Source organism: Oryzias latipes, chromosome 12 (assembly GCF_053564925.1).
Source record: "Oryzias latipes strain Hd-rR chromosome 12, Olatipes_Hd-rR_3.1".
Lineage (NCBI taxonomy): Eukaryota > Metazoa > Chordata > Actinopteri > Beloniformes > Adrianichthyidae > Oryzias > Oryzias latipes.
Window position 1 is genome coordinate 12,225,183 of NC_136248.1, and position 20,590 is coordinate 12,245,772.

General features: G+C 36.0%; 1 protein-coding gene across 9 annotated transcripts in view; it reads right to left on the reverse strand.

Annotated features, from left to right (window-relative positions):
• Positions 1-20,590, reverse strand: part of cntfr (ciliary neurotrophic factor receptor) — a 308,146-nt gene that overhangs the window by 57,844 nt on the left and 229,712 nt on the right. For all 9 annotated transcript variants that reach the window (XM_023961133.2, XM_078956136.1, XM_023961135.2 and 6 more), the window contains one exon: positions 14,305-14,468. In XM_023961133.2, coding sequence (XP_023816901.1) covers positions 14,305-14,468 — 164 coding nt within the window. The remainder of the gene's footprint in view (positions 1-14,304; positions 14,469-20,590) is intronic.

The window sequence follows — 20,590 nt, forward strand, 5'->3', positions numbered from 1 at the left end:
ATTTCCTTCTGATCCAACATGAGTGATTAATTGAAGAAATTGTCATTATGGGCTTAAAAGTTACATCAAAATCAGAGCTGAACCTGCTCTTCCCATCCCATGCTGCAAATGGCTATAAAAAAAGTGTGCAGTGTATCCTTTCTTGATTTTTGTTTAGCCTTCAGTTCTCATAATGATTTGGTGTTTGGATAAGAAAACAAATGAAACTTGATCTTTATTTTTCTTCAAATTGTTGTGAATGTCACATCTATTAGGTGTTTCTGTTTTGCAAGACATGGTGTTATTATAGACTAGAGGTAAGATCGGGCCTAAAAAATCCAGCCCGACCCGACACAGGCCCACGGGCGTTAAAGCCGAACCCGGTCCGAACCCGACCAATTAACTTGATTTGCAGGCCCGAGCCCGAAGCAAACCCGAAATTTCAATTTATCCCATAGTATTTTTGTCAGAAAAAAAACGCCAGATTTTTTAAAGGTAAAATAATCTACATATTAATATGATCATGAAAGTTATTTTCTTTCGAACAGGGAGTGGTCGCTGCAGCCGCGCGCGTAGTCAAGCTGGCTGTTGTGGCCTAGAGTTCCGCCGGAAGCACTGCGCATAAGTTCTTCCCTACATGATAAATGCATTTGCACAACGAAATAACGCTGGAACACAGAATAAGAGGCCAGACAAAGAGAGCGAAAGAGAGATATTGATGCGCTCCCCTTTCTTCACGCGGAGAAATACTGCAGCTGCGGCGTTGCGTGTTTGCCTTTTCAGTTCCCCTGTCTTAAGTTTATCCTTGACTTCTTGCTGCTCCATATCAGGGATACCTAAACAAAATAGATGTGGGCTTGCGGAGGGAAGATTACATTCATGACACGTGCGCAGAGCTGTGGGTGGACGGCGTCCCCCTCTTTCTGCCAGTTGCTGGACCACAGTGTGTGTCAGTCAACGGTGGGCTGGTGACTGGTGGGATAGAGGGGGCGGGGTCTACCTGTGTGTGTGTGTGTGTGTGTGCGTGTGTGTGTGCATTCGGTGAACGTTCTCCCTCTGAGTGAGAAGCTGGCTGTGCCTTTCGGTTCGAGCGGTAACCGTTCTGACATACAGGATTAATAAAGAGCTGTTTGACAACCGCCAGCCTAAGGAGCTTCTTTGCAGCCATTACAATATATTTATTAGAAAAGTCAGCGAGATTATCGGGTCGGGTCGGGTTCTGACTCGGGCTCGGGCTTAAGATCTTTCTTACCTCTATTATAGACACACATTACCAACACTTGCAGACTCCAGTAATAGAGATCTATCCAAAAACTTTGGAGTTATAGCTTGGAAACATGCTTTCTGCCTCTACTTTGGTTATGATGGATTTGCCTGAAACATTGCACACAGACTGCAACTGTGTTGTTTTTTTATTTTTGATGAGAATTGTTAAATAATTTTTTTTTAAATAAATTTGGATACATTTCTAAACTTTTGTTAAAGTCTACTTTGGTTTTTGGGAGGCTCATTTGGGGCAAACTAGCATTTTGACAACGGTAGGCGATTGTCCACGGCTGAACACTTAGTAAAAAAATGTCTTTAAATTATTTTCAAGCCAAGACTTAAATACAATATAAATTCTGTAAAATAAACCCAAATTACAGAAAAGGCATTTAGACTGCTCATGTGAAAGTGTTTCTTCCTCCCCCGTCCTTCTGGAGCAATGGTCCATTCCGTCAACAGCAAATCAGCTAACAGGGACAAACTTTGAAGAAATTAAACAAAAAAAAAAGCTGTAAGACAAGGTGTTGTTAGTCGAGCAACTGTGAAAAAAAGGAAAAGGCAAAGAGAAGGCAAGAAATTTGTTGTCACACTTCCATAATTGTAGAAAGTCAAAATAGGAAAGAGAAGAAGAGAATCAAAAGAACTCATGAAGAAGATAAAGAAAGTCATGAATTAGAAAAGGGACAGAAAAGGAGAGGAAAAGCAAAGGGAGGGACAGAAAATAGTAATTATGAGATTATTTCTAAATTTTTGTATTTACACCACTCCATAGTTTACTGTCTTTTTTCCCATTATTCAAGTATTTATGTTTATTTTGCCTTCTGTTTTTTTTTTTTAAATCAGAAAAAGACAGAAGACCGTCATTTGTTACTACTAAAAAATAGTGGGTAATGAATTAGAACACTCAATAAATTCTATGTTTTTTTCCTAGAGTACATGACATACATTTCTTTATAGTTTACTTGTGATTACAGTTTTTAAATGCATATCAAAACATTTGGATTCTTGACATTGATGCTGTCATATGCCACCGGATACTAAAGCTAAAAGTGCGTTTTTGAACAAATGTTGTTTACATTGTGACAAACAGGGAGGGTTTTTCTTTTTCTTCTGTTTACTAGCGCATCTTTGCTACCTAACGTTGGAGGGGTTGGTGCCAAATGTTAAATCTCATGAATCTGGCCATCCATACATCACTACAAAATCAGAGTCATTGATTGGTCAAAGTCAAAGTTTGACCTGGATTAACTTTTAACACGCGTTCAATAGACATGTGTTTTGTACGTAGACCCCGAAAACGGTTGTAGAAACTGGCATAGCAATGCATGAACGAAAGAGTTTTGAATGCAGAACTCTAAAACATGGGTTTACATAGACTTTTAATTGGAAGTGGTGGCTTGAACACGCGTTGCGGAAGACTATGTGAAAGTAGCTTAAAAGTGGACCAGTGAAGTTATTCAACAAACGTTTACCCTGTGTAAAGAATATGATTAATACAATCACTGCAGAGGACCCAATGTCATTGCTCACTTTAGGCCCCCAAACTGCTAAGTCTGCCACTGCTGCTCATGACATCAGCAGTGACAATCAGTTATTATTTAAGCGGAAGTCCTGCTGCCTCAAAACAGGTATGTCTGACAGCCTGAGGATTGAAACTGTGATGGAGTAATCAATACAGACAGAGGACGGGGCATTGCTACAATTTTTTGAAAGAAAAAAAAAAAGAAAATACGATTTTGACACTTGAGTGTGGGAAGAAAAAGATCAAAAAACTACGATGCTTGTTGAAAAAAAAAGCAGTTGGCTGTAAGTTTTCTTTTATCTACTTCTCTTTTAACTGCATTTAATAAAAAAGGTCAGTTATTTTGCCCTTTTTGCGCTGGTGTTTAATTAGATTTTTACTTATCTGAAACACAGTTTTATAGTCTTTACCAGACTGAGTAAATCTTTGCAAAATGCTTTTGAGTCAATGTAAGGACTGAATCCAGCCGTAATGGTTTTTGACAGAAGAGCTTAATGATGATGACTTTCAACTGTGACAGCAGTGAATCTGCTGAATGTGCTCTGTGTGGGTATGCTGTGGGTGGGTGTCTTCGGTACATTTGTGTGTTGCAGCGACCAGACTTGATAAATGATCTGTCTGTGGCAGTGTCCTTTAGATAGGATGTTTTCCCCAAACAAGGTCTAAACATTTATCATGTGCTCCCATAAATAGCTGGCTTGAGGGATGGATGGTTAGACAGGTGGCTTAATGCATGATGGGAAGGATGCATGGATGGATGAATTGGTTGATGATAGTAAAACAGAGGGTTGCTGAGAGAGTGAAAAGTGAGACTGGAAGGTGAAAGGAAATGTGGAAGTACGATTTGGGAGAAAAATAGCTGGAATGGATGAAACTGAGGAAAAGGTGAGGAAAACTTGAGGTACCGTTTAGTTTTAAAGACATTTGTCAAAGGTTAAGGTGAAAATTACAGGCTGTAATTTTTCTTTCCTTTACTTAAGAGATTTTATATGAAGAACCCACCCAGATTAGTCAATAAAACTCAGCTTACATGTTCATTCGCATTCGTCTTCTTTAATTTAAAGTCATTAATAAGGATGTGTCCGGCATTTTACATTTAAGCTACCACTAAAAGTGCAATATTTGTAAGCCTCATACTTGTGATCATTAGTTTACTCACAGAATATAAATGACATCCATACTGGAACCAAACAAACAACCCAAGAACACAACTCTACTAGTTGATTCATAAGTGCACGTCTATTCCAAAAAAAATGCTGTTGAGTGTCATCTGCATTTCTTCTCTAACATAATAAGTCACCAGGCCTCCTTCAGCAATGATCCAGAGTAAGTATTTGGAATAGGATGTAGAAAATGCAATTAAAAACAAGGATGAGGGTAGAAATCAGTGACGTAGGTATTTGTCATTTAGCAAAAAACAAAAAAACTAATGCACAGCTGATGCTGTTAATGTACGATTTAAATAAATTAAGGGATGAACCTGAAACACTAAGTAGACGCAACCAAGATAGACGAGGGAGGAGGGACAGTATTGAAGACAGTGACAAAACTCAGAGGAACTAAAGCTGCATTCACATTAAATTTGCGTCAAATCTTTATCTGTATTCTTCAAACACAACTTTTGTGTATGATGAATTTGGTATAAAAAAAATTTAGACTAAAATTACTATAGGGAAGCTAGAATTCCTGGTTTAAAAACCATACTGTTTTGTTATACTGTTAAACCAAATCATAAAAAAATGTATCATTGCATCACTACACACTGCAAAAAAACAAAAGTTCGTAGAATTTAAAATTGTAAGGCAACAAATTTCGGTAAAATTTTGAGTTAAGGACCTAAACTCAATATTTTAAGTTTTGTGTTTATTTATTTATTTATTTATCTAAGTTCTTCTAACTCAGTTTTAAGTTGTATGAACTTAAAAGTTCATACAACTTAAAACTGAGATGTACATACTCACGCTTAGATGTACAAAATTAATTTTTTAGGCTGTAACAACTCTAAATTTCATTTATTGATGACTTGACCAAAGGTTGAATTAACTTAAATATGAGTTTGAAGAGCACCTCTGTTCTTGACTTGAAATTCAGTTTTATAATCACACATATTTTATCCCTTTCTGCATTTTCATATTTCCACATGCAACCCAGATCTTTTCAAGACCATTGAGGCACAGGTGAGCAGTTATAGCTCAACTGCATGTGTGCAGAGGGACAAATATTTAAATTTGACCACAGTCTATAACAGCAACAACATGAGTCTCACTTCTCTTCACAGCTCCCTAACTCAAGGTGTGGGAATCAACACTTCCCATGAGTCTTAGTTGCCATGGGCGGGGCTAAGGCCCGGTTCACCAAAACGTTGTTTACAAAATGGCTGAAGCCCTGGGGGGTATTCCAGAAAGCAGGTTATAGTTATAACGGTAAGTTTGAGGCTAAGGAAGTTGATAACCCCAGCTTTCGGTTCCAGAAATGGAGGTATGTTTGATGGTATGTCAAGTTGCCATAGCAACTCATACTCTGAACATAACCTGGTCTGGAGCAGGTTTAGTTGAAGGTTAGTTTGTTTACAGAGATGTGAAGCAGCATGGCGTGTCCATTTGAAGATTTAGTGGTTGAAGAAGCTCAGATAATACTTTTTCCACCATGAGAGGGTGATAAGACCACTTTGACTACTCTGATCTAACTTAATAATTTGCTTCAGTTAAGATAAATATATTTTTTTTGTTTAGTCATCTTAAAAATAACATGTAGTTATCAGACAGTTATTTTACTTTCATTCAAATTAATTCAATTAAGCAGGTGTAACTTTGATGCTGCTGTTAGATCGACACCGCAAAGAATTGTGGGATACAACGTGCTTCATGTACTTGCTGTGCACGTGCATTAACCCAGGGTTACCAAGTCAAGTGTAATTACTCTAACTCATATCAGATCTTTAGGAACCAACATAGGATTTCAGCCAGAGTTCAGGGTTAAAGTCAGGGTAGTTTAAGCATGCTTCCTGGAATACCCGCTGGTTCGTGTCTGTAACACACACACAAACACACATATGTATAACTGATTCTACTACTTATGTCATTAAATAAGAGTTAAAACTTCTGCAGACGCTTCTTGACAAACCACTCAATCAGTGGACAATTCCAACTCCAAAAGTTGGCATTCCCGCATTTCACAATTAAAAAAGATAAGTTCACAGAACTTTATCACACTGTAATGAACTGCAACTTAGATAGGTACAGACAACTCAATAAATAATGTTGAAGTGTACGACTACCTTAACTTGCTGAACTGACTTAAATTGTTGAATTGATTAGTAGAACTTAGATTATGGAGTTATTACAACATAAAAGATTTTGTTAAGTCAAAAAATTTAAGTTGGATTTATTACAGTGCAGCATATAAGTTTACGTTGAGAATGTCAAACAATTGTGCTAAATTTAAGGATTTAGTATTATTGCTTTATAAAGTTACACCATGCTCAGCACAAGTCAACTCAAGGGTTTTTCTTTGTAACTTGCTTTTAAGCAAATTTGAAAAGGGAATTTCCAAATTTTTGTTTCTTTGGTTGTTGTTTTCTAATACACAAATAATATATCAAACGGAAACAAAACATCACCCAGAAATTAAAGCTTGAAGTGAACCGTTGCATCCCTACTGCATGGGGTGGTGGTATCTTTGTGTGGCAAGGTTGTCTAGTTAGCAAGTTCATTGAAGTCATACGTTCAGAGGATATTAATGGTCAAGAAATTATGTGAATTACTATGAAAAACAAACACTTTCAGCCCTCTTGAGTGAAAGGAAACAGGTGCAAAAGCCCTTACCTCCCTACAAAAGCAAATCTCCAAGATCTTTGTTGGTTTCAAGGGACCTTCCAGGACTGGTGAAGTCACAGACCTCAGATTGATGAAATGTATAAACACAAACCACAACAGAAGCAATTACAAGGAATGATCTACCATTGACTGACTCTTGAACCTGCTCTTAGCTCACCCAGAACTTGCTTAATTTCCTTTGCAAGGACTAACTTACTTTGGCTAAAAGGAGGGCAAGTCTACAAATATGCTTGTGTAAACAGATTTATGTCCCCATGTCCCCCCAGCAAATGCTACAAGCACACACCATGCACAACTTGTGGTTCGGTATTGATTCATTTAAGTGCCTGGACAATAAGAGAGACCTTTGGCAAACATGTTCAGACGTTTATTACGCAGCAGAGTCGATGGACAACCAGTGTGTTGGTGGTAGTAGGAAAGACAAATAGCAAGTAGGAACAATATATTAGAGGAATCACAGAAAGGAGGCCAAAGGGGGGACAAGAGAGAAACAAAAGTGACAGGAGCACATGATGAAAGTGAGGTGGGAGGAAGTGAAGGAGATGAATGGGCATGGGGGATTGCATGATGTCAGATTGGAAGGACAAAAGAGGTAAAATGTTGAATATACAAATCAATGCAAGGTTGTGTTGGTCAAGCAGACACAGATTATCGAAAATTAATTTTAAGACAGCTTCTTTCTTCACTTTGTCAGCTCTGCTTATTTGAATCCTTTGCTTTTGAGACATTTGTGCATCTTTTAATATAGGTATGGCATTTTTATGTCTTTTCCCCTTCATTCGTCACCATGCAGTCTGTGTGTTACAGTCAATAGACATGGTGTTGGTGTGCCGATGTAATGCTTCCATACATCTGGTACTTTAATAAACTGTCCATGTATGTTTTGGAAGTGTTTTTCAACTCACTTTATTTATAAAGCACTTTAAACAGAACAAGGTTCACCAAAGTAGGTGACAAAGTGCACATTTAATGTACCTTTCCTATCGTGCATCTGTGTGTTAGTGAAGTCTAAAGGAAAATGCATGCACATATTTCAACCAAAAGAAAAAAGGTTTAAATTCAATGAGTTTATTTTTGTGCAGTATCTATGCGTGTTAAATGCGTGAGTTAGTCCCACTGTAGACATGTGCATCCATGCACGGGCTGAGTGTTTTCAGTTGACTGGTTTGCAGCATCGTTCCCACAGCATCATTCTGAACTGCAATTACAGCACAGCAGATGCAGTTACAGAGCACAAGGAGAATATTGAGCAATATGAAATTGCTCTTATGACAGTTACTGGACCATTTCTTTAATTGCTGTGTGAGTTCACGTCTCAGTGAGGAAACAACAACGGCCAGGCGGAAACCAGAAAAAAAATAAATCTAAAATCCACATATTCCATCATTTCTGATGGAGCATGCAGGAAGGAAAGCTAAAATTATTACATTTGATAAGGATGTATTTATTTGGACTTGTCATGAAAAAAAGATCAGTTGCAAAAATAAATAAGGTCAGATTACATTTTTTCATTTTCTCCTGAGAACCAAACAAAGTTGCCTCGGAAGTTAGTGCTGAAAAGCTGTTTTTGCTTCCATCGGGCTGCTTGAAGCCCAAAGACAGATGTCAGAGTGAAGGTATGCCAGACAGACGTAAATACCTCTAGAGCAATGGAGGTGAAATGGCCACTTTTCTAGGCCACTGATGCGTGCACCAAATAAGACAGTAAAGTAACAATAATGTGTTGATGTCTACCATCATGTCATTCCTATTAACCAATATTTGCAGTGTTGTTATGGGAACTCAACATGCACAAAACAAAAAGATGTAATGGTTTTGTACAGAAAATTAAATATAATAATTCAATTAAATTAATGTGCTTTACAGCATGCATGCATGCATTCTACCAGCAGATTTAACCTTGCTTGAATGGAAGAGGAAAGTAAAAGGTATGCTAAATTTACTATAACAGCTTTACTTTATATATTTATGGTGATAAAATTTTTTTTGCATTATGAGGCGCACCCGAAAGCCTTAATTCTGCAGCTAACATGCAGCAGTATGAGATTGTGTTTTTATTATATGTTACCAACAAGGTTAGCATAGTCACAGTAATGTTTGTTTTGGCAAACAAGGTTGGGAATTACAGGTATTGTAATTATGCTAACACTGCTAATGCTTCTAATGTGGCAAACAAGCAAAGTCTGACTGACTGATGGACTTATCTTTGACTTTTTTGTCTCGCCTAATGCGCCTTGTATTTCGGTGCGTCATAATTCTGAAAAATAGACCAGTCATTGATGGGATGCTTTACAATCCAATGCGCCCTAGTGCGGAAAATACTGTAGTTTTAAGACTATACTTTCGTTTACTTTGGGTGCAAGTGGAAAAAGTGGGATCTGTAAAGGTTTTAGGAGCAGTCGGCAGCTCTGTTGGCTTTCCAATGGAACTTTAAGAGCAAAACAAATGTCCGTAGATTGTCCTCATTTCCTGGCACTGGATGACGGATTGCTTATGAGCTGCTTTAAGTTAACACATGCTTCTCTGTAACTCAGTGACTGCATGACTTTATGACCCAGACTACAGGTTATGGGCTCATCCGTTTCAGATAAAGCAGGGGTTGCAAAAATGTAAACCACCTCATTGCTTTGTTCCACCTGCTGCTCACATCTCTTTGTAAGTTGTGTCAGAAGAGATTCGTCTTGTCTTGTGCTCTGGAGCAGTGCTTCGGTAAAATAATCCTCTTGAATAAACTGTCTCGGTGGAAGCTTTTATATGGTGATTTAGTGTAAAGATTACTACATCAATACCATGATTTTGCTTTTGCAGCTTCCCAATTTGCTGAGTGGCAAAAAAGTGCTGGTTCTCATCGACCCGGATACAAAATTTTTAAACTCTGATTTCCTTTTCTTTGCAATTTTAAAGTACTTCGTTCTTCTTTAGATATACTTTTCTGTCCTTGTCACAATGTGTTTGCTTTGGAAAAACAAACCTTCACCTTCACTTTTCCAAGGAACTCTCATGTCCCCAAATTCAAATCGTCAATGACTTTCAGCATAGATGAACACTTTCAAAGCTTGGAATCACACCTGGAAAGAAGTTATTCTGGATCTGCCATCATTTGTTGTGTTAAGAGCCTCAGTTGCCAAACCATATAAGATGATAGTGGCTTGTAGCAAACAAGTAGTGGCTTTTATTTTTCTGTGAGACCCACTGGTCATTGTGATAGAACAGAATCATCTCTTAGCACTGTCTATATGACTTGTAAAATAAAAGATTTTTAACATAGCTTTGCATTTGTTAATGTTGTTTCAAAGTTTAAAGGGGTTCATTTTTGCTAATTAAAACAAGCTTTGAGATATAGAATTTTTAAATTAATACGTCAACCTTTTGACTTATTTATTTAGAGCACTGTACATAGTGCACTAAATAGTGCATTTGTTGTTTTTTCCAAATCTATAATTCCAAAATTGACTTCCTTAGAAATTTCCCAGAAGTCTGTAAAAAACCAGCATTCATCGATGCCCACAAGATTGGCGAATGTAGACCACAATGCATTGCTTTTACACAATTTTTGTAAAAAAATATGCTATTGTAATTTTTTTTAAATATAAACTATCCAAGTTTTCATCATCAGAACACAGTTTTCTGAATAAACCAATAGTCTTCGTAAAATACTTGTACTGATAATCCTTTTACTTTGTAAAATTGTTGACGTAATATTTACTGTACAAAAAAAATGAGTGATCTTGTTGTGCGAATTGCTTTTAAAGTCCAGTGCACTCAATAGTCTCGCACTACATAGTTTTTTAGTAGTTAGGGAGTAGGGAGGGGAATGCGGACACAACGTAAGCACTAGCACAATGCAAAGTTTTAGAAGACTTCAACTGAGCACAACATTTGGAGTTGTTAAATGAGAGTTTAAACAAGAGAGACAAGTAAGAAAGTGTTAATGTCCGTCTGAGAAAAGTCTATAAATTGTGTAGTGAGGAGTTTTACAGCCTTAAAACATCTAATCCAACTTTGCAGATTTCACCTATAGCGAGTAATTTTTAGATAAACGAAATAACACTGCAATTTTGTCAAACAATACATTCCAAAATGTTTGACTCGTCAAACCAAAGGTTAATTGATTTTAAATCCTAAAGAAATAACTTTTGCTGTTCATTTACAAAATTTACTCTAAAACTAATAAATCATTTTGTATTTTTAATTGTCAACTAGTTAGGATGGATACTTTTTATCTTGTTGAAATTTAATTTAAAACAAACCATTTGGGCAATAGACCAGTTCATAAATCACTTCAACTTAAATTGATGGTCACCCTGTCGGTTTTACTATTTTAGCATCTCCTTGTTCTTTAGCAACTTTTCTTTTTCTTCTTTCTTTTTCTGTCTCAAGTTTTCCTGTATTTTATAACATTTAATATTTCACATTTCTTTGTCACTTTTATAGCTTTTTTTTCTTACCTCACACTATTTGTGTAACACATTTGATCTTGAAACATTAAGTAACTGAGAGCTTATAGAAGTTCATCTTCAAAGCATCCTCTCGAGCTTCCTCTATCTTCATGTCTCACCCGCTTTCATGTGTTTGTCTGGCACAAACATTCCTCTGTGCATCTAATGACACTGCACTCCATATGCCTGCTTTTTTTTTCTCTGAGCTTCCCTGCCAGGCCGCCTTATGGGTGTCGGTTTCATCTCATCTGGTCTTAGTCAGCTGTTTTATCTGGCTTTATCCCTTTGCAAATGTGATTTCTATACAGAACCCGATGTTACAATCACCTTGGTCCATTTGTTTAATTTTTGTGACTTTCTATACATTCACGTGAATGTCTCGTCTCATTTTACGCTATCTTACAGAGTCTGTTATCTATTATCGCACCCCTATGCCTCTCTAATGTGCCCCATTCATCTCCACTTCAAAACCTTTCCTCATTTTCCTGCTTCCATCTGAATCTTCCTCCCACTCAAGTATCTGGGCCCGTCATCGCTTCATTCCTCAAGACAATGGATGGTATCCTCCGAAGCAGCCGGATCACGCCACACTTTAATTTTTGACTGAACACAAAAATGTTACATGTGAAAACCACACTAAGGAATTTCTGCTGTCTAACCACATCAAAAGTCCATCCCTACGCAATATTAACCGCTTCAATTAACCTCTGAGGCTGCAGTTATTGAAGTGAATATTAGACCAGTGGATCTTATTTTAGAAGACTCATTAAAATCTCTTTAATGATTAATGTCACAGATTAGTCTTTTTTTTGCCAATTTGCTTCTTTACGACAGACTGTACAGCAGATTTAATCCTTAGTGACAGACATAATGCTGATCTGCTATGATGGTAGTAAGCTGTAACAAGCTGCTGTAACTGAGACAAATTATTTTAAATATACAGTAAACCCTTGTTTTTCGCGGGGGTTACGTTCCAAAAAGAACCTGAGATAGGCAAAATCCATGAAGTAGAAACCTCTATTCTTTTTTCAATTATTATACAACTAAATACTCTATTACATATTGATAAGAAAGAACAAACCATTTTACAGGCTCAAGCATTTGTTTCACAAATAAAAGTACTTTAGAAACGTTTTTTTCAACAAATAACTTCTATACTATACTATCAAATAATAATTTGAATTATCAATGTGAACAGAAGGCTTCAAATTGCGGAGATAAGCCCCGCCCACCGCGACCCGAGTAATTGGATTAAACAGGAGAAAATTTAAAATGATTTTGAAAAAAATACAAAGTACAATCGGACAAATAGCGATTCAGGTGTATTTCACTGCTCTTCAGACTGAATTGCTGCATCCTGACTCCGCTCTGCAGTGTTTTCTTCTTATGAAGCCCGCGGTGCAGGTGTGTTTGTTCGGGAGAAGAACATAGTGATAGGCAGTTGTTGTCGCTCTTTTTTCTATGGGTTTTGGAGAAACTCGAAATTGCAAGAGAATTTGCACGTACGTGTTGTAAATTTGGCAAGCTGTTTTACGTACGTGTACGTCTTAAACTGCAATGTTATTGACGCACAGGTAGAGAAGAAGCAGAGTGACTTTTTAGCCAATCAGAAAGCAGAACACAATGCATGATGCAAATCCGTGAAGTAGCGAAACCATGAAAATTAAACTGTGTTAGCAAGGGATCACTGTATTTTGCTGCTTTTTTAAGGATTCAAAAAGGACAGTATGTTACCGATTCAACAATACTCAACTGAAATGTACAGCAAATCCTTCAAAAAATAAACACACACATCAGTGTGTATCAATGCTCAGTGGATTGAAGAATTTGCAGTTGAGCGATTTTTCACATGATAAAAATGTATTGCTTATGATACAGTGGCTCAGAAACAATGCTTTTTTACTGCTGCATAGAAAAATATACAACTTTTTTTAGTGCAACAAACTAATTTATCTGTGATAAATTGTCTTTCCAAATCTGACTTTTCAGTCATTTGTAGAATTTTAACTTGGTTCCATGAGTCTACATTAAGTATAAGGAAAAAACCCATTAAAACTCCCTAAATAGCTAACCATCACAGTCACTGCCAAAAGTATGCAGGCGTTTCTTAAACAAAAAAGAAAGAGACTTGAATTAATTTTCAGTGGACAAAAGTTGCTCTTCAGATGTAGGAAACATTTTTGCTCCACAGATTCAATAGCTGAGTAATCTTAAATCTTAAAATGTTATGAAAGTCAGGGAATACTTCCAGTTACCACGGTAACCTGAAACAAGTGTGAATGAGACATGGTGAATCAGTTTTGTGGCATATCCTTGAGATACTGGGAAAGCTGAATAATATTAAGAAGTAAGAAACAATTTTTGCCAAGATATTTATACGAGTGCTACAATTCTCTTCACATTAGACTTAAAATTTAGTGATTTATGCACATACAATTCACTGGACATAGACCAGTAACTAGTTCATCAGCAAGAATGCACACAGTCTCCAGCAGTATCAGCCAGGGCTTTGCGGCTGTTGAGAAGCACGGCAATAAAGGACTCACAAGTAAAAGGATCATCTATGCAGAACTCTTAAAACAGAAAAGCCCAGTTACGGTTAAAGAGCTGAAACCACAACCACAAAAAAATTCAACAAAGAACACCACAGAAATGAAAAATCTCACCAAGTTGAGCTGTCATCATCTGTATTTATGCAATTCCTTAATTATGTGTCCTTACCCCATCTAAATATTGACTTAAGGTTTCCCTCCTTTCAGATTGCACTTCTTTCACACACTGATTGATTAGCGGAGAGTGGAGAAGAAAAACTCTTAGTGTTGGTCAGATTTAATTATCACTTCTGACCATTAAGAGTGGCAGCCCGGTAAGAAAGTCAAAATTGCTACATGAATATGTTAAACATAAGTGTTTGAAAATGAGGCATATGCATGTAGTTATGCAAAGAGAAAAACATGACCGTGAGCCAATCTGATCATGCATACATTTATCACTTTAATTTGTTCTGAAATGAAAAAGAAGGCCTGACTTTCAAAAGAGTTGCACGTTTTTCTAAAATCAAATTGACACAATTTTGCTCGTTCAAAACTTGCGTGTTCATACAAAGCTATACAGGTTCAGAAATTAAATGCTGAAACTTGATGATACAAATGATTCTTCAAGTTCCTCATAAAATGAGACTAAATGCACATGATGAGCAATGGTAAATGACCCACCCCCACCCCCCGAAATTGTAAGTCTTGGATTGGAGAACACTACTCACATGCTGCCACTGCTCTTGGATCACCGGTCTGTATCGAAGGAAGTACTTCAGGGGGAAGCTTTCTATGTCAGGCCAGGTAGAGGGGCTGCGCCAGGAGACCTCCAGCCTCCTGGGGTTGGAGCGGATTGGCTTTGCAGTCACTCCCTCTGGTGGATCTGGTTTTACTGTAAGTATGATAAGGACAGAAAACAGTTTTACTCTTGGAAATCTCAATTCAGTATGTGGAAAAAGGCACTCTGGCTGCTAACGGAAGCTTTTGCAGTTAAAGGAATACACCTGATGAGGTAATCACCAACCTTTTTCGAACCACGGGCCTGTTCAATGTGAGACAATATTCCACAGACCATCTTGTACAAGGCTAAAATCAGAATCTATTTTTTAGCTTTCAATTTTCCTGAACTTTCAAGGGTATCTTTATTTTCTGTAAAACATCTGCAGCTGGTTTAACTTTATTACACTAGATTTCATGTAGAAAGCATCAAAATGTGATTTATATTTACCCTTAACCCAAAACTGTCAAAGTGGAAGCTAAAAACATTTGACACCAACTTTAGTCTTGTCCAACTTTTGAGTTGCAACAACTAAAAAGTTTACTGAATCTGGTGTTTTCTAAATATGATTGTATTAACATTTAGAAAACATAGTTATCTGTGAAAAGCAACCTTCTTTTATTTTGAAGTCGAAGGCTCTTCTGTTTTCTTACTGACTCCTTTCTGTGAAAAGAAACTTTCCAACTATATTTCTTTTTTTTTAACTTAGGAGTTTCAATTTAGCAGTAAGTGCAATAAGCGACTCGACATGCGTCACACGAGTCGGATGTGGCAGGGAGAATCTGATAGTTTTCCAAAATAAAACTTCCTTCAGAATCAGACTTTCAGAATAAGACGAGAGCAATGTAGCTCTTGTTTTTTTATCTGTGGCTACAGAATCCTATTTTTTCTTTTTGTAAAAACTCCAAATCAAAAAAGGGAAGGATTCTATCCTTCAATTCAATCCTTTTTTACAACTTTAGACTTGGTCAAAAGTGACTACACCCACACATGGCAGTGCAGATAAAGGTCAAAAACAAATTTAAAAAATAAAGTGGGGGAAAAGCTTCTCTGGTCTCTGATGAAAAGGTGCAGAAATGACACATTTCTGCTTACCTGTCCATTGAAGAAAATGTTTGTAAAAAAGAAAAATATTAACAGAAAAAAGAAAATAATTAAACCAAGGAAGCAAAACAAGCGAAAACCTTTGGAGACCGAGAACAAAGACATGTCCTTTTGTCTAACATCACACAACAGAAAGCCCCACTGAAATCTGAGTTGGTGGAATGCCCCAAAGGTTTGGAAAATATTTATCATACTTGTAACATCCTGTTTGAACTTTTTTGTTTTATGGGTAAAAAGACACATCCCTTATTCCTAATGACTATCTGGATGCTAACTGAAAACTGAATTAAATTCAAGTTCTGGAAACAAAACCACTACTTTCTATAGAGAAGAAGCCCACTGAGACATTGAGATGAAGGATCACTAAGCAATGCAGAATGAATTAAAAACAAGGAGAGATTTATATCTGTTTTAGAAATAAAAAATATACAGTCCATTGCCTACTTAAAATTCTATATAGTTATAGGTGCAAAGTTTGAATAATCCTCCAATTTTACTTAATTTCTATGGGTGTTAAAAAACACTCAAAGGGCAATTTAATAAACAACAGAGCAACTACATCTAGAATTGTTTGGCAAACAAATTTGTCTTTGATGGGTGGAAATAAAATGTCCTTATTTATATACCACTTTTCATACATAATGTAATTAAAAATGCTGAAAATATATATTTTTTTAAAAGTTTAGGTTTAGAAAAATTGTTGGATGAGACTAGATCAATCAATTGATTTCAACACTGAGTATAGCTAACAAAAATAAGAAGAAATGCAAAAGATAGATTCACACAAGATAACTGCATAGAGATCTGCTGATGGCCTTGTAAACATCCATGTGGGACTCCACATGTAACAGATTGATAAAGATTGGTGGCCAATAGCTACTACTAGAGAAAACATTTTTAAGGTTTCTGCCTGGACAGGTCGACTATTGAGTGGACCCATCTTAGCCGCATCATTAAAATTTCCCAGGCACGCCACCGCCCACATAATACATACAATACATGAACACTATCAGTAAAACAGCAACTATTAATATACGCTGGTTGTTAATCAGAAAAGGACTCAATAGTTTTTTTCTGTTCAAAACAAGCAAAAAATGCTGAAGATCTTTTCATGTAATTTAGAAAACATCAGAGATGCTGCAAAGAAATTGGTGGAGATAAGAGCTGGGTGAATGGAGGAAATGGATCTTCGGGGATAGAACGTAATAACAAGTAATTTTCCTTGATGTGGTCAAACAGTAATTTCAATTCCTTTTTTGGCCTACTTGTAATAAGCAAAGCAAAAATAAACATTATTAGGATATGTGATTTAATTAGCAGAATAACCTTTTAGATTTTGTACTGACCCAAAAAGCCAGCTTTAAAAATAAAAGCATTAAGTTGAACATTATTAACCCTGCAAAGCGTTCTACATAAAGGAATAGACAGAAGATTTTTTTTTTTTTTGTAATTTAGATGTTAGATGTTTATAACTTTTTGACAAAATCCACAAAAAAAAAGCAATACCAATTTTTAACGAGATATTACATTTTGCTAATTCTTTTAATGTAGCGAGAAATAATTTTAAAAAACAACAGTAGATGAATTATTTTTACAAAAATTTTAGAAAATTAGCAAGACATTTTACTGCCAAGTTTTTTCAAGATTCCATGGAAGCAGGCATTTTGAAATGAGCAGGAAAAGCCCTTCTGCTGCCCCTAGTGAAATTATGAGGAATTGAAGGGCAGTTTTAAGAAAAGTTTTAAATACACTATTGAAATAGGTCTCAGAAATGTGTGTTTCAAATATAATACAAATTGTCCTTTCTAACTGGCAAAGAGAATTTTTTCAATGGATCTTTGGGGTAAAAATGGTCATAGTTGCAACAATTTAAGATGACGTGGATCAAAATTATGGAGAAAATCAAAGTAAATGTGACCATTCTCCACAAGCACTATTGTTAAGTTAAGATTCAGAGTCTGAATGTGTTTGTAGGGTTTCTTATTAAGGCTCCCACGGCTTGAGTGTGTGGGGCACATGCCTGCACGCAGATACACACATGCAGCAGATCTGCTCTAAAGTAATTTCATCCGGCTTTGGTCGGGTGAACAAGGACAGTTGTTCATCTAACTCCTACTCAGTATTCAAAAGTGCACCAAGAAGCATGAAATTGTTTTATTTATTTACGATCTGCCTCGGAGTCCAAGAAAATTAATGTGACTTAAAAGTTGGAATGACAAAAAAAGAAAGAGGGGAAAAAAAAGGGCAGGCCTCACATCTCGTTAGTAGGAAAAGTACCTTTACTTTGGCATATTGGCAGAATACTTTACTGGGGACCATAATTAAATGGAAAAAACTATGACCTTTAGCTCGTTCTGTGATCATCCTGTGAGCTCTACTCAACAGAGCTCCATGGGAATAAGTAGAAAACTGCATTTCAAACAAAGTAACCTGATAAGATAAGCCTGAGTGCAGATAGTTCATCACAATCATTTATGGTGGATTATATAACTGGAAACTGGATATGTTTCACACAAGTTTGCCAAGTCTTTCGAATTTTTCAGAATTCTCCACCAAAGTTATTTATCCAGTGGTCTACTGAAGCTATCGCTGAACTGTTGGATGTAATACATTTCATTTTATGAAGAATGGACTAAAATTCCAGTAAGATACTGAAACTACTGACTGATAATTGCACACAATAGCCAAGGGTAAACTAAAACTATTTTAAAATGTTTTTACAATGTATTATCTATCTGAATTGGTTAAACAAACGCATACAAAATACAGTGATCCCTTGCTATAACGCGGTTTACTTTTCACGGTTTCGCTACTTCACGGATTTGCATCATGCATTGTGTTCTGCATTCTGTTTGGCTAAAAAGTCCCTCCGCTTCTTCTCTACCTGTGCGTCAATAACGCTGCAGTTTAAAATGTACACGTACGTAAAACAGCTTGCCAAATTAACATTACGTACGTGCAAATTCTCTTGCAATTTCGAGTTTCTCTAAAACCCATAGAAAATAGAGCAACAAAAACTGCCTATCACTATGTTCTTCTCCCGAACAAACACACCTGCACCGCGGGCTTTAGAAGAAGAAAACACTGCAGAGTGGAGTCAGGATGCAGCAGCTCAGTCTGAAGAGCAGTGAAATAAACCTGAGTCACTATTTGTCCGACTGTGCTTTATATTTTTTTCATAATCATTTTAAACTTTCTCCCGTTTAATCCAATTACTCGGGTCGCGGGGGGCGGGGCTAATCTCCGCAATTTGAAGCCTTTTGTTCACATAGATGAATAAAATTATTATTTGACAGTACAGTACAGAAGTTATTTGTTGAAAAAAACATTTCTAAAGTACTTTTATTTGTGAAACAAATGCTTGAGCCTGTAAAATGGTCTGTTCTTTCTTTTCAATGTATAATAGAGTATTTAATTGTATATTAATTGTAAGAAAAAAATAAAGTTTTCTACTTCACGGATTTTGCCTATCACGGGTTCTTTTTGGAACGTAACCCCCGCGAAAAACAAGGGTTTACTGTATCCCAAAAATTGCAGTATGTGTTTGTAAAACAGAAAAGATATTTAACATTTCATATTTACAGTTTTTGTTTAATGTAAATAAAATAAATAAATAAATTGAATTTGCCCCACTGTTTTACAAAACTAAATGTTGAAGTGATATTTATGCCAACACATTGCAAACAAAACTTTTTGAGAAAATGAAAATAGTAAATATTTGCTTTAGAAAAACTTTTTTTTGCTGTCAAACATTTTTTTTTGCTTTCAAAAATATTTTTGCATTTCCAACACAAATATTTACTTTGAAAAACGTTTTTCTTTGCTTTCAAAACTTGTTTTTTTTTTTTTTTACTTTCAAAACCCTTTTTTTTTGCTTTCAAAGAATACTCTTGTGTTTGGAACACATGTTTTCACATGCATTGTCATGTCTCACCTCACTTTCTCCCTATCTTTGATTTTGAGTTTAATTTTAGCGTGACATATCTGCCATCAAACAGCAGCAGAAAAAAAACTGCTGATAGCTAATTCCATCCAGCCGGAAGTTACATTTTATCACAATTAAGATTTGTATCTGAATTATGTTTTTATTTTCATCAATAAATGTTGAAATATAAAGAAAAATTGCATTTGTTCTTGAGTATATTTTTTTTTTACTTTGGACAAAAGCACACAAGTTCTTTAAAAAAGACACCCTGTGAAAATGAATCTTAAAGTTAAAAATGCTTCTTCTACTAATACAAAGTCTACTTTGGTTAGCCATTATTCTGTTGCTTATTACTGCTATAATCTATTCCAAAACGGTGGTGCAACATAAATTAAAATGTGCTTTAAATCTTTGTTTTTTTTTAATAAGCAGATCTTGAAATCCAACTTTTTACAAATATTTTGCTCAGGAGGATTTACAGATTATTTTACAGTTTCAGGAGATTCTCAGACATAAATTTACAAATCTGACTAAATAGAATTTACTCCTGCTACGAAAAACAAAAGAGAAACCGATGAAGTATTTTTAAAATGATTAAAAAATGTATTGTTATTCATCCTAAGAGAAAAAAATCGAGTGTAAAAAGAGCTGGTTTGGCTTCTGAGCCTCGGTAGCAGACATTGTGGCTATGTACCAATTCCCACCCTAATCCCTCACTACTAACTATATAATTGGGCTGTATCTAGTATCCTGGATTTTAAAAGCAATTTGCACACCATGCTTACTACTTTTTTTTCCACTATTATTTTTCTTTTTTTCAAACTGGGAAGATGACATCATCGATTTTACAAAGTAAAAATCATATTGATATGAGCGACAACCATACATAAATCCTCTGTCTTCTGAAGTTAAATACGATATTCTAGTTAAAAAATAGATTAAATACATTTTCTTTGCAAAAATGTCCTCAAACGCAATGCATTGTGGTCTAACTAACAGAAAACGCTGCCTTTTCGCAAAGACTTCTGGGAAATTTCTAGGGCACTCAATTTTGGAATTGAAGGTATACACTTCAATAAATACGCACTATAAAATGGCAAACGCACTATATCAGCAGGCTTTTGGATGGCAGATATGCCCCGCTAAACTGAAACTTATAAATGCAAAGTCAAAGATAGAGAGAAAGCCAGATGAGACACAACCCATG